The sequence below is a fragment of the Empidonax traillii genome, unplaced genomic scaffold, assembly GCF_003031625.1.
Source record: "Empidonax traillii isolate 1590-97213 ecotype Southwest subspecies unplaced genomic scaffold, ASM303162v1 scaffold12:size2584012, whole genome shotgun sequence".
In the NCBI taxonomy this organism is placed as follows: domain Eukaryota; kingdom Metazoa; phylum Chordata; class Aves; order Passeriformes; family Tyrannidae; genus Empidonax; species Empidonax traillii.
Genome location: NW_020955205.1, coordinates 1932576 through 1946541, shown reverse-complemented (window position 1 = coordinate 1946541; position 13966 = coordinate 1932576). Strand labels below are relative to the sequence as shown.

Sequence of the window (13966 nt, the reverse complement as noted above, 5' to 3'; positions counted from 1 at the left end):
CAGGGGGTTCACCCCGATTCCAGGTTCTCAGGAGCCAGCAGACACACACCCCTGAGAGACTCTGCATGTTCCCAGTTGTCTGAGGGATGGTTGGTCCCCCGATGTCCCTGTGGCTGCCCAAAGGAGGCTGGCAGAGCCCAGCATGGGGGGAGTTTGGGGCTGATCCAGCCGCTGTGCACACAGAGCAGAAGGGAAGGGAGCAGGTTGGAGAAGAGCTTTATTGGGAGATCCTGGACATAATAAATAAGGGTTACACTGGGAGATGGTGGTGAGGGGCTGGGGGCACGCTATGCTCCATGGGGGATGGAACTGCTGCCACCCTTCCGAGTAGGACATCTCCCTGCATCCCGTGTGCCCCGTCCTGCTCCTTCCTTCCAGCAGCAAAGCTGGCCCAGGGGTCGCTCGCTGCCTGCCACCCCTTTTGGGATCAGGGCAGGGAATAACCCGGCAGAAATCAGGGCAGGGAATGTTATGGGGAGCAGTGTGGAGCAGAGGGAGTGGGAGGGCAGGGCTGTGGGTGTGGCGGGGCCTGGCTGTCACTGTGCCAGGGCCTGGCTGATGTCCTTCACCAGCATGGTGCCAATAACCATCTTCTCGCTGTTGATGGTCAGCTGGGCCGCGCCGCCCTCCCGCCGCTCCAGGGTGATGAGCACCAGGCTCCCACTTGTCACCGTCTTAGCCGCAAACCTGCCAGACAGTGAACACGGAGCTTCAGGGTGAGCTGTCCCCTGTCACCCTCCCGTCCCCTGGGATGCTCCAGCGGGGACCAGGCAGGCGCCTCCACCCACAGCCATGGGTTCATGCAGGCTCCTTGTCCTAAAGAAACCCTGAGTGTCCCCACTGTGATTCAGATGGGACTAGAGAGGTGATAGCACCTGCCTGATCCCAGTGTGGGGGTCCAGCTACCTGTACTCATTGCTGGCACCGCAGGGCACGCGGCCCACATTGGCAGCCGAGGTCACTTGCTGGACAATGGCATGATCGCTCCGGCATTTCTCAGGCAGTGTCAGCTTCTCCACGATCTCGCTCATGCCCGTCAGCTTCCCTGGAGCAGAGGTATTTGCCCATCTCCAGCCACACTCCCTGCTGTGCCCTGCTTTGCCATCCCCAAAACAAAGTCCTCCAGCTGCCAGCTCACTGTATCCTGGTCCCCCAGCACATCCCAAGCTGGCTGCCCTGCTTGCTCTTGATTCAGGATTTGGTGGATTTGGGAAAATCCTTCTTTCACAACCCTGCCCAGGCTCATCCCCATGTCCCTGCCTGGTGGATGGGCTGCTCTGGTCACTGGCAGCGATGGGGCTGGATGCTGCAGGTCACCAAGCACCCACCACTCAGCACAGCACCCCACGTGGGGGCAGGGAGGGGATATGCTGCTCCAGGGGCATGGGAACACAGAGCCAGGGCATCCTCTTCACTCACCGGACACAGTACTGGAAGCGCCAGGGGTGGCATGAGCCCTCCACACCTTGTGGGGACCCAGAGGGCCACCCCAGCACCAGGTTAGTGACCCCAACCCGCAGACTGGGGTGCAGGAGGGGGTGAGGGGAACAGAGCTAGTCTAGGGGCCTGTGAGAAGCCACTTACCCTCACCCGGCTGTGCCAGGTGCTCTAGGGCCACAGCAAGGGCGGCACAGGGGACAAAATCAGGGGTGAGTGTCAGCAGTGGGTGCCCGCACACCGCTCTGTCCCCGTCCCTGTCCCCCACTCACCCTGCTCCTTCTTGAACTCGTTTTCACTCATGAAGACAGGGGCCATGAGCTCCCCCACAGGCGGTTGGATGGAGACGTAGAAGTGGCGCGTGTGGGTGCTGGGGAGAAAGGTGGGTGAGGGGGGCACGTGCTCAAAATGTTCCCCCTCCCCATGTCCCACTTCCTATCTCTGCCATGGGCAGGGGTGATTGGGGGAAACTGAGGCACAAAAGGGCTTGGGAATAGGGGGAACCCCTCAGGCTGGACCTGGAGCTGCTGTCACCTCCTTGTCCCCTGCAGGGAAGTCCAGTGCATTTCCTACTGTCCCCAAACCACCCCACGCCTATCTCAGTTTCCTCCCTCTCCTGGAAGGACCCTGGTGCCTGCTGTGCTTGTCCCTCATGCCCTGGGATACTCCATGCCCTGTACTGCTGTCCCCCATCCCCTGGGATACCCCATGCCCTGTCCTGCTGGGATATCCCCTGGGATAAGCTGTGGTCTGTCCTGCTGTTCCCTGTCCCTGACTGCTCCATATCCCTTGGAGGGACATCAGTGCCTATCCCACTTTCCCCATCCCCGGGGATACTCGTCCTGCCCTTCCCTGTGCCAGATGCTTACCACAGCTGGAAGTTTGCTGCCTGGGTGGAGTCACAGAAGTCAATGCCCATCACCACACTGGCCATGTCCCCCGGCGCCAGGCTCTCTGGAACCACAGGGGTGCCACTGCATCCCATGTCCACTCCACCCACCAAGCCCTGTCCCCCTCCTCCTGCAGCATCACAACCGTGTCGTGCCATGCCATGCCATACCGATCTCGGGGAACTCCTGGATCCGCATGCCAGAGAGCAGCTTGGGCTCGCTGACCCGCAGGTTCTTCACCTCAGCGTCCGTGTTGTTGGAGATCTGGATCTGGACGGCCACCATGTGGGGGTCCCCTGGGAAGGGTCGGCGGCTGAAGCAGTACTCAACGGCGAGCCCCTCACCCGCCATGCGGTGTAGCAGCTCATAGGTCTTCACCATGCCAAATGCCGGGCTCAGCAGCTGCACCGAGGGAAGCAGCGTGGGCTGCCAAGCACACGCTGTGGCCCCTGGGGGTGACAGGGGTCCCAGGAACCCCCTGTGGGTGACAGGGACCCTGGGAGCCCCCTGTGGAGGGTGTTAGGGGCACTTACGGTGGGTGTCAAGGAGGTGTCAGTGAGCGTGAGGCCCTCCAGGTCCGTCACCAGGCTGGTGGAGACAATGCTGCTGGAGGGGATGGGCTGGGGAGGAGGGGGGGTGACTGCAGGGTGGGGATGGAGGAAAAAAGGGTTAACAAAACTCACAGCCCCATGGGGACAGCCCTGGTGGCAGCCACATGGGAACAGCCATGTGGGGACAGCTGTGGTGGCATAGCCCCATGGGAACAACCACACAGGGACAGCCCCAGCGGCACAGCTTCATGGGGACAGCCCTGGTGGCACAGCTCCATGGGTGTAGACACAACCCTCCGGGCACAGCCACACAGGGCCGATCCCATGGGCACATTTGCGTGTCTCACAGCCATCCTCTGCAGAAAAGGACCCCTCAGACCACCCATCCCTGTCCCAGCTCTGCAGCTCCCAAAGGGCCCATGAGGCCCTGGTCCCACTGGGGTGGGTGCCTGTGCCTCAGTTTCCTCAGCACCACCACCACGGCCATCCTGTGTGTCCTGGGAAGCCACTCACAGTCATCCAAGTCGAGTAGGGAGATCTCCTTGGGGCCAGCCTTGCTGCTGGGGGGCTGCAGGGGAGTAGAGATGGGGTGTGAATGGAGGGGTCTGGGTGTCCCCGTGCTGCTCTCCAGCCCAGCCCAGCTCAGCCCTCACCGCCTTCCTCCGCTTGGTCTCTGCCTCGGATCCCGAGTCTGAGCCGGAGGAGCTGCTCTCGGAGGTGCTGGCCTCCTCTGATGACGTCTCGACACGGCCCTTCCTCCCCTGCAGGGCCTTCTTCTTCTTGGCCTTCTTTGCCCCTTCTTCCTCCTCCTCTTCCTCGCTGGGGCTGTGGGGAAAGCCCATCTCAGGGGGGCTGAGGTGGAGGTTTGGCTGGGAACACCTCCATTTCCCAGAGGGTACCTGCCCGCACTCCTTGAGGTTGCCTTCCGGGAGCCTTCCTTCTCCTTCCTCTTCAGCCTCTTCTCCTCCTCCTCCTCCTCCTTGTCCTCTGACTGCTCCCCACTGTGTTCCTCCTCCTCTTCTTCTTCCTCCTCCTCGCTGCCAGAGCTGGAGCTGCCAGAGCTGCTGCTGCTGCCACTCTCCTCGCTGCCAGACTCAGGCTCTGCAGGGGGCACAGCTCAGCCCTGCTGCTGCATCCCACCACGTCCCTGCATCATCCCACTGCACCCCCCCATCTTCCCACTGCATCTCACTGCATCCCTCCATCCTCCCACTGCATCATGCCATCCTCTCACTGCATCCCACTATGTCCCATCCTCTTACTGTGTCCCACTGCATCCACCATATCCTCCCATCCTCCTGCTGCATCCCGCTGTGTCCCACTGCATCCCTGCATCCTCCCATTGCATCCCCCCACATTTCCCCCCCAACCACATCCGTCCACATCCCCTGCCGTGTCCCCACTATGATGGGATGTCCCCACTGCAGTGTCTCCTGTCTGATGCCCCACCATTGTGGCACCTGCCTGATGCCCCACAATGATGACACTTTTGTCCCATGGCCCCACCATGCCTGATGGCCCTGCCACGGTGACCTCATGCCCCTGGGTCCTCACCGCTGTCTGCCGACTCCGTGGCCCCCGACTCTCCCTCCGAGTCAGAGTAGAAAGGTTTCTCCACCTTCTCCTTCCTCTTCTCTCGGATGGTGCACTTGGTCCACTCAGGAACCTGCTGGCACAGGGTTAATGAAGCAGGACCATCACCCATGGGGGGCATCCACAGCAGCCCTCGTCCCCCCTGTCCCCAGGTGGGTGTGTGAACACTAGACAGGAGATATGGGGGAGGTAAACAGCACCTGGGCACCTTCTGGGGCTCTCCCAAGATCTTGAGATGGTGCCCCCACCTTGGCCCCATGCAGCCAAGGTGTGCCACACACCTCCACATTCCTCACAGAGGGGTCGGGGGCCTCATCTGGCCAGTCAGGCAGCTCCTGGTAGCCCACAGCTTTGGCATTCAACAGGTGGGACAGGGAGCCCAGCTGGAAATGGTCCCGATCTATGACAAGGGGAGAGGTGGCAGCAACTCAGGGACAGCTATGCAGCACCATGGTGACAGCTGGCCCCATGTGTCCCCATGCCCTGTGACCAAGAATGGGTACCTTTGAAGGAGGACTCCAAGACAGGAGCGGGTTTTTGGGCCAGGAAGAGCTTCTTGGCATACTTGTTGAGGGCCCCGCTCTTCTCGGTGGGCACAATGAGCTGGCGGATGAAGCGAGCCCTGTCGCGGATGTCATAATTCTGGTCGTACTTGGCCAAGTTGAGGACATACTGGGTCAGCAGCTTGCTCTGTGCCAGAGGACACTCTCAGGGCCAGCCTCTCCCTCCCAGCTGAGGAAACTGAGGCGCTCCGTGGGAACACTCCCCTGGTACCTGCTTGGAGTTGGTCAGGTAAAGCTTGGCCGCCAGGTTGATGACCTGCAGCTTGACAATGTCCTCCTCATTGGTGAAGGACTTGGCCATCTTGCGCAGCACATCGGGCGCGATCTTGGGCACGTGCTCGCAGTACTCGCCAATGAGCCACAAGATGCTGGCCCGCGCCATTGGCACCTGCAAAATGTCCCTGGACATGTGGCACTGCTGCCACCCCTCAGCTCCTGTGTGTCATGCAACGCCCTGACCCACCTGGATGTTGTCAGTTAGCTTGGCCATGTGCTTGATGATCTCACTGTGCTGGGCTGGCTGCATCTGCAGCAGCTTTTTGATGACCACCACGGATTCAGCCACCACCAGCTCTGTGGGCAAAGACCCGGCCTTAGCGGGGTCTTGCCCCGAGAGTGATGGAGCTCCCTTTTCACGCCCACCATGTGCACTCACCATCCCGGTTGGAGAGGAGCTGGACCAGGCCGTTGAGGCAGGTGTCCCGCACCTTCCCAATGTTGGTGGCACAGCGCCCGATGGCTTGGATGGTGGCTGCCACAAAGTCCTTGTCCATGCTGCGGATGTAGGTCTGTAGAGGCATGAGAGATACACATGCCAGTGCCAGGCATCCCCCCTTGCAGTGGTCACACATTGGGGCCCTTTGGAACCACCCATGGGGGTGGCATGACCTCAGCCTACTCCTCCTGATGGGGCTCTCCTCTGTCCCCTTTATGGTGGCGTTTTTGCACCCAGAGCCATGCCAGGGTGACACCCCAGTGGCCTCAGTGCGGCCATGGCATACCTGGAACTCCCGCAGGATGGTGGAGATGTTGGTCTCATTGGCCAGGTTGGTGAGGACCTCCAGCTGTGGAAAGAGGAAGAGATGGGCAGCATGGGGACATGGTGCCAGGTGACGGGGCATTGCTGTCCTCCTGTCCCCAGGGCTTGAGACAGCGGACCCAAGGAAAGGGCTCCATGAAGCCCCAAAGCCACCCCTGATGTGTTCTGCCCAGGTGTTTCTGGGTGCTTCCAGCTCACCTTGAGGATCTTGATCTGCGTGGGGTCTGTAGAGCGTATGTAGAAGCTCTTCAGGTAGGGTTCAAACATTCCCTGCATGCAGAGCCAGCAGCATTAGTGCCATCCCTGTCCCCCTTGCTGAGGCCTTCTGCAGGCTCTGGTGACCCTGCTGGGTAGCACTCATTCTGCTCCAGAGTCAACAGGGACAACTCATCCCACACCAAGTCCAAGACTCACCCGCCGTTTGATGGACATGGTGGCCACGTTCTGCAGCACAACATACTGCACCTCGCTGTGGGGACAGAGAGGGGGCCACCATCAGTGGGGCAGGGCCGGACCCCTCAGCAAGTCCCTGTCAATAGGGGGCAGGACCCACCACAAGTGGTGCCACCATGATGCTGCCACCCTGTGTCTGGACTGGGCCTGCCCAAAAAGCTCTCCAACATGATGTCCCTCTGGGGATGAGCTTTTTGGGCATCTCTCCCAGGGTCTTGGAGCTCCCCACGGGTCCACTGACTGGGGTGGAGAGGTAGAGACCACCACAAGCCAGGTACCACAGACCTGTGACTCCGCAGGAGCCGCACCAGGGCCTTGGCAATGACTCCAACCTCTGCCTTGGGTGCCAGGTGGAAGTAGAGTTGTGCCACGGCCATCACCACCTGCAGGGACACACCTGAGCATCACCGCATAAGGACACCCTGAGGGCTGGCTCTATTCCCCAGAGTGCCATCTGGCAGCACTTGGAGGAAGCTTGACCCTGGGGATGCCCATCTTTGGGTGTCCCCAAAGCACCCCAGTGTCTCCTTGGCCTGTGGGGACATCATGAGCCCAGGCTGATGGACACCACCAGTGGCCTCAGAGGATGGACAGGGTTGGAGTGGGGGTCTCACCGCAGCGTTGCGGCTCTGCAGCAGGGGCTTGGTGTTGCGCAGGAGCAGGCGGTGGTCAGGGTCCATGACATAGGGCTTGCGCTTGGCCAACGAGGCCGCCTCTGCCTTGGCATCCTTGGCGTCCTCCTCCTCGGAGCCATAGAAAGCCTTCTCGGCGTTCTCCTCCAGCAAGGACTCCTGCTGGGAGGTGGGACACCTTGCACCCCCCAAGAGCACCCCCCCTTCACCTCACTTCCCTGGGGGCTCCCAGGACACCTCGAGCTTCCCAGGGCATCCTGGGCTCCTGAACTCACGTTCTGGTTGGGGCTGAGGAACTGTGTGCGCGCGTAGCGGGTCAGCATGTTGATGATGACCACCTGTCCCCACTCCTCCACGTCAATGAGCAGGTTGCAGAGTTTGCGGTAGTTCTTGTGAATGAGGTCGATGCGCTCTGGGCACACCTCCTCAAATGCCATCACCACACTGCCGGCCACCAGCTGCCAAAGGGAAAGCCCAGGGTGACTCACTGGGGTATTTTTATCATGGTGCTGGTTTGGTGAGAATGGTGGCATTTTCATCATTAGGCTGTTTGGTGAGGATGGTGGCACCTCCATGAGAATGCCAGTTTGGTGGGGACAGTGGCTTCCTTGAAGGGATGTCAGCTCAGTGGAGATAGTGGATTCCCCCTGAGAATGTTGGCCCACTGGGGACAGCAGCATTTCCATCAGGATGCCAGTTCTGCAGAGGTGTCTGCACCTCCACGAGGACACCAATTTGGTGGTGACATCTGCATCCCTGTGAGGCTGCTGGATCAGTGGGGACAGGGACATCCACACAGAGATGTTGGCTGTGGAGATGGCTGCATCCCTGTGAGGATGCTGGATCAGTGGGGACAGGGACATCCACACAGAGATGTTGGCTGTGGAGATGGCTGCATCCCTGTGTGGATGTTGGATCAGTGGGGACAGTGACATCCCCAGGAGTATGCCAGCCCTGCGGGGATGGCTGCATCCCCATGAGGACATCAGTTTAGTGGGGACATCCCCATTCTCGCAAGGACACTAGGCCAGTTTTAGGGGCAGGGAAGACACAGTGCCCTGCTCACCGTGGTCTTGTCTGCCAGCAGCTTCTCAATCACTTCAATGAGCTGGTCCTTCTGGTCCGAGTCGAGGCTGCAAGGGAGAAGCAGGGCAGGTGCGGCTGGACCAAACTCCTCCCCATCCCTGCCTGTCCCTGCCTGCACCAAGCAACTGACACCCTTCTTGGTACCCTTGGAATTCAGCAGCTGACACCCCTGTTACCTGTACAGCTTGGGGATGGCGTGGGCAGCCGTCTTGCGCACATACGGGGACATGTCAGAGGCGGCCTCCTTGATGGCCAACATCATGATGGGCACGATGATGGGCACGCGGATGCTGGACAGGACCCGCAGGGCGCTGGCACGGATCAGTTGGTTGGGATCCTATGGGAACATGGGGGGACTGCAGTGGGGGCTCTTTGCTCCCCCACACTGCCCCCCGGGTCCCCAAATCAGCCCACCTTGAGTCCTCGCTGGAAGGTGGAGATGGAGAGCAGGGCCAAATCTTGCTGTTCCTCTGCATAGCGCACCAGGTAGACATATACCAGCTTCTTCACCTGTGGGGTGAAGATGACACCTCAGAGCCCCTCAAAACCCAGCCCATCCCCAAAACTCTCCTGCAGGGAAGGTGCCAGACCCATGAACGCCAGACCCATGAATGCCAAGACCTTCCTCACCTCGATGTTCTTGCAGGCAACATTTTTGACCACAGCTGGGAAGAGGTCAGAGGCATTTTTACCCCGGGCGATCATCTAGGGGATAAAGGAGCAGTGTGACACTGGGTGGCTGGCATGGCAGAGCTTGGCACCGGCAGCGGTCCCCAACGGTGACAACATCACCCACCGCCACAATCCTCTTCATGGCCTCCAGCTTGAGTGAATCCTTGTTGCTGTCGAGCATCTCCTTGAGGTCATCATGCCTGTACCACCACATTTTTAACCATTTTTAGTCTTGTTTTTCTGCTCCCAGCCCACCATCAGGCTGGCAATCCAACCCTTTGCCATGCAATATTTATGGGGACAGGAGTTGGGTTACAGCCAGCTGAAAGAGGAGCCGGAGGGACTGGCATGGTGCTGGCACCCAGTGCTGCCCCCATCCCAGGCACTGTCCCCATCCCCAACCCCGTCCCATCCTGGCTGTGGTTGTTACCCTACGATGTCCCCAATTTGCAGGTGCCCATCACCAGCTCCATTCCAGATTGGTTGGGTGCCCCTTGTCCCCTCATGGACACGGTGGCATGGGATGTGCTAGGGAGCCCTGATGCAAAGCCATTTCTCAGTCCCATCCCTGGACTGGTGAAATGCCACCAGCCTTTTGTAATGCTGGTTGTCACCACTGTCCTCTTCTATAAGGGACATTTGTCCTCCCCAGACTGGGGGCACCTGCAAGGCTGCATCCACCTGCATCAGTTGGGGGTGGCACCCATGGTACAGTGCTCGTTCAGAGCCCCCATCACCAGAGGGCTGGGGGGGCTCCTTGGGGGAGTCTTACCGCGGTGGTGGCCCGGTGCCTGTGGCCACTGTGGGCTCGGTGACGGCGAGTGGCCGCAGCTCATCAGCTCGCAGGGCGCTGTAGCAGGCTGGTTGTCCAGCCTCAGTGGCCAGCACTGGGCTTGTCACCTCCTCAGCCACATCACCACCCTCCGGTGGTTTTGGCCAGCTGGCCGGTCCCACTGGTAGCTGCTGCAGCAGCTTCTGCACTGGCGGCAGGGACAGCATGGCTTCAGCCGGGAGTGGTGGCTCTGAGGATGGTGGCAGGGCTGTGGCCCTGCTCCTGCACCCAGCACAGTCGGCTGAAACCTGATGCTGGGGTTGGGGTTGGATTGCAGCCTTGATCACAATGCCCTTCCTGGTGGATGAGGCCACCCTGGGATGTCACGTCCAAGTGACATCTGACCTGCAGCTGGGGCTTGGGGACATTGAGGGAGCTCCTTCCATGGGTGCTGAGTGGCTCAGTCCTGGGCAGGGACCCCACACCACGGTGGGATACCCACCTGGGTGGTGGGGTGGCACGATGGGACACCTGTGGATGTCCTGCCTGGGTGGTGGGGATGACACCTGGTGCATTTGTCTTGCCCCATGTGCCATGGATGGCTCACAGGGATGGTGACAAACCTCCAGTCAAGGGCAGCATGCAGGTTATGGGGACACTGCCAGAGTGGGGGACACTGCCAGGATGTCAGGGATCAGGGGGCACTGCCAGCAGGGTCAGAGATGGGGGGACCTGGCCAGATGGGGGAACACTGCCAAAATGGGGGACACTGATGGCAGATCACTGAGGGGAATGGGACAGACTGCGAGACACAGCCAGGGTGGTCAGGGCTGGGGTACACTGCCAGAGGGGGTATGCGGACGCTGTCAGACCTGGGGGCAGAGGAACACTGCTGGGACACACGGCCAGGCCAGGGCACATTGCCAGAGGTGAGAGAGGCGGGGACCTGGCCAAACTGAGGGACACTGCCAGGAGTTCAGGGAAGGGACACACACTCTGAGATGGGGACACTGCTAGTAGGTCATGGATGGGGGTCACTGCCAGACAGGGGGACTGCCAACAGGGCAGGGGTGAGGGGACATACCCAGCTTCAGGGACACTGCCATCAGGCCAGAACTGGGTTGTCACTGCTAGACTAGAGGACACTACCAGTGGATCAAGGTTGGGGGACACTGTCATACTGGCAGACACAGACAGGCCATTGGGGAGGAGGGAACACTGACAGAGGTTCAGAGAAGGGAGGACCCAAAAACATGGGGACACTGCCAGCATGTCAGAGATGGGGGACACATCCAGAATGGGGGATACTTTCAGAGGGCCAGGACTGGGGCAACACTATCGTGCTTGGGGTATCAGGGAAGGGTACAGGAAAGGGAGACACTTCTAGACTGAGGACACTGGGGGCAGAGCGGGGGACATGTTCAAAGTGGGGGACACTTCCAGAGAGGCAGTACTGGAGGGACACTGTCATACTGGGGGACACTTCCAGAGGGGCAGGGATGGGGAGACGCAGCCAGACTGGGGACACTGCCAGGGGCAGAGAGGGTGATGCTGCCAGACAGGGGTTTCCTGCTGGGGCATCAGGAAGGGATGGGGGACATTGCCAGAGTGGGGGACACTGCCAGGGTAGGGGGGGCCAAAGACACCCGTACATTCCTGCAGCTCCAGGACACCTCCTGCCTTCCTCTGCATCCTTGTCCCTTCACCCCCGGCGGCAGCCTGCCCCACGCAGGGGTGACATTTCTCAGTGCCCCCCTCCCCCCACGCTGGGGACCTTGGCTAGGGGGGGCTGTCACCCCACGAGAGCACAGCAGATCCCGTGGTAGGAGCACTGTGCTCGGGTAGGGGGGGATGTAGTGGGTGCAGCGGGGGTCCCTGCACATTCCCCCCCAACCACGCCATCTCCAAAACTCCGCGGTTTTCCCACAAAACCCTCCCTGGCCTTTGCAACCTGCAGCGACGGCGGCGTGGCCGCATCCCCTGTCCCCATCCCTGTCCGCATCCCCTGTCCCCATCCCCGTCCCCATCCCAGGGACCGTTCCAGCCCTGGCTCGGGTACCACGTCCCCGCCGAGCACGGCGGATAAGGCCTGCGGTGGCGGCCACCGCGCCAGGCTCGTGCCTTGTCCCCTGTCCCCGCATTGTCCCCACCTCTTGTAGTCGGAGGAGAAGATGCCGCCGCTGGCGGGGTCGTGGCCGTACTCGGGCTCGCCCAGGCTGGAGGAGCCGCCCTTCTCCTCGCCGTAGGCCGGGCTGGCGGCCATGGCGGCAGGAGGGATGCGGGATGCGGGATGCGGGGCGGGGACGCCGGCACTGATGTCAGCGCGGGCGGGGACGGGCCAGCCCCGACCTCCGCCCCGGGCAGCGCCCGGTGGGACCGACCTCCACCGGGATTGGGAAGGGACGGGGGGCTTTGCACCCCCTAAAAAGTCCTACGCCCCGCAGTCCCACCTCCAGTGCAGGTTCGGGTTCCGGGCGGTGGGAATACAGGTGGTATTTCAGGAGAAGGAATGCTGGGACGTGGTTATACAGTGACTATCATAGAGCTCACGCCTCATCCCAGATTGGAATCATTAAAATATATAATTAGAATAATATACAAAATGTATAATTATGGTAATATACATTATTATGTACAATTATAAGGAGACATATTTAATTAGATCACTTTATAGTAAATGGTGTTATATGTTAGGATGCTATAATATGTATTATCACATCATATTACATTATATTTCATAGACAATACATTATACATACATTTTTATATATTAGAGATTACAGTAATTATGTGATATTTTATATATTCTATATTCTGTCATACAATATTATCCATAAACCGTAATCCATTCTACAACATATATATCTGGTGTAATGTATGCAATATATTATAAAATGAATTTGTTATACTGTGTTGCAGATTATATTTATTATATTATATATTATATAAAATATAGTATATTATTAAATATATTATATTATTCAATATTTTATATTATTTATGCTGTCATTACATTATATATTCTAAATTATATGCTATATAGTATATAGTATATATAATGTATGATATCTGAATGATTATATATATTCGGTATTGTATTAATTTATATTATAAATATTGTTGAAGATATTATAGATTATATAACATTATCAATAGCATGATAGGCATTAAAATATACTAGATATATTATTCTATATTAATTGTATTATTGTATTATATGTTAAAATTATATATTAATACATATATTAGATGTTATTATCAATATGCCTATAGATTTTATTATATTTATACACTTTTTCATATAATATATTAATGTAAATTAGATCTATTCTAGATATTATTACAGTTGGGATTTTATTTGGGTTTTGATTTTAATTTTTCACAGGTTGTTTTTTTTGTTTTTTTTTTTTTTTTTTTTTTTTTTTTTTTTTTTTTTTTTTTTTTTTTTTTTTTTTTTTTTTTTTTTTTTTTTTTCTATTGGCAGATATTCCCATTATTATTTTTCTGGGCAGGAGACCAGCCCCAGGGGCTGGTGTGGGTCAGCCAGTGCTCCCACCCCATCCCACATGAGTGAGGCAGTGAGGGAAAACGGGCACACCAACAATGACTGACCTCCAGCCAGACCCGGTCCAGCCATTTGGCCCTTTTTCAACCCAGCAGCCCACAGAATATTAATTTTTGTGCTCAAAATCAAATGCCAGCAGTGAAAGAGGAGATGTTTGTTTCAGGAGGCCACAGGGAGCAAAGAGAGGCACTCCCTTCAAGATGTGCCAAAGCGGGACATCACTTGATAGCAACTTCTGGGAAAAGGGAAAAACAACACATCAAACAAAGCTGACACAGGGTCTCCATGCAACCATTTATTGCCACACAAGAGGGATACCAAAGCCTGGTTCCCTGGGAAGGATGCTCCACTCCCACGTGTTCCCCAGGAACACCACCACCTCCATCACTGCAGCGCTGGGAACACCTGGGAGAGAAGGTGGGCAGTGGTGACATTTGGCTGGAGCAGGTGCCAAGGTCTCCCAAGGTAGTGGCACCTGCTCTGGTGGTGGCACCTACCATGGCACCAGTGAGCTGGCCCAGCCCCAGCAAGTCAAGGGCAAAGTGGATGCAGTTGCAGGTGATGGCATCGTACTCCACCACCTGCTCCATGGCCTCCCGGATCCGCTGCTGAAGGGCGGCCACATCCATCCCTCCCTTCCTCCGGAGCACCTTGGCTGGACCCCGCGTTCGCAGGAGGTGGCTCTTGCCGTGCTTGGCCACAATTCCCGATGG

The 13966-nt window shown here is 57.7% G+C and overlaps 1 protein-coding gene across 1 annotated transcript; it reads right to left on the bottom strand.

Moving 5' to 3' along the window:
* Positions 1-468: 468 nt before the first annotated feature.
* On the bottom strand, positions 469-11988 carry AP3B2 (adaptor related protein complex 3 subunit beta 2). Its single transcript, XM_027889390.1, has 27 exons — positions 11839-11988; positions 9041-9116; positions 8875-8949; positions 8659-8754; positions 8421-8581; positions 8225-8291; positions 7434-7616; positions 7141-7317; positions 6812-6909; positions 6488-6542; positions 6272-6343; positions 6036-6098; positions 5690-5822; positions 5498-5607; positions 5246-5422; positions 4975-5161; positions 4753-4871; positions 4433-4544; positions 3778-3979; positions 3532-3703; positions 3392-3446; positions 2861-2967; positions 2498-2729; positions 2307-2391; positions 1710-1807; positions 907-1045; positions 469-687 (listed from the first exon to the last, which is right to left on the bottom strand). Exons 1-27 carry the CDS (start codon positions 11949-11951, stop codon positions 537-539), a joined length of 3315 nt encoding a protein of 1104 aa, XP_027745191.1. The 5' UTR covers positions 11952-11988; the 3' UTR covers positions 469-536.
* Between the last annotated feature and the right edge of the window lie 1978 nt (positions 11989-13966).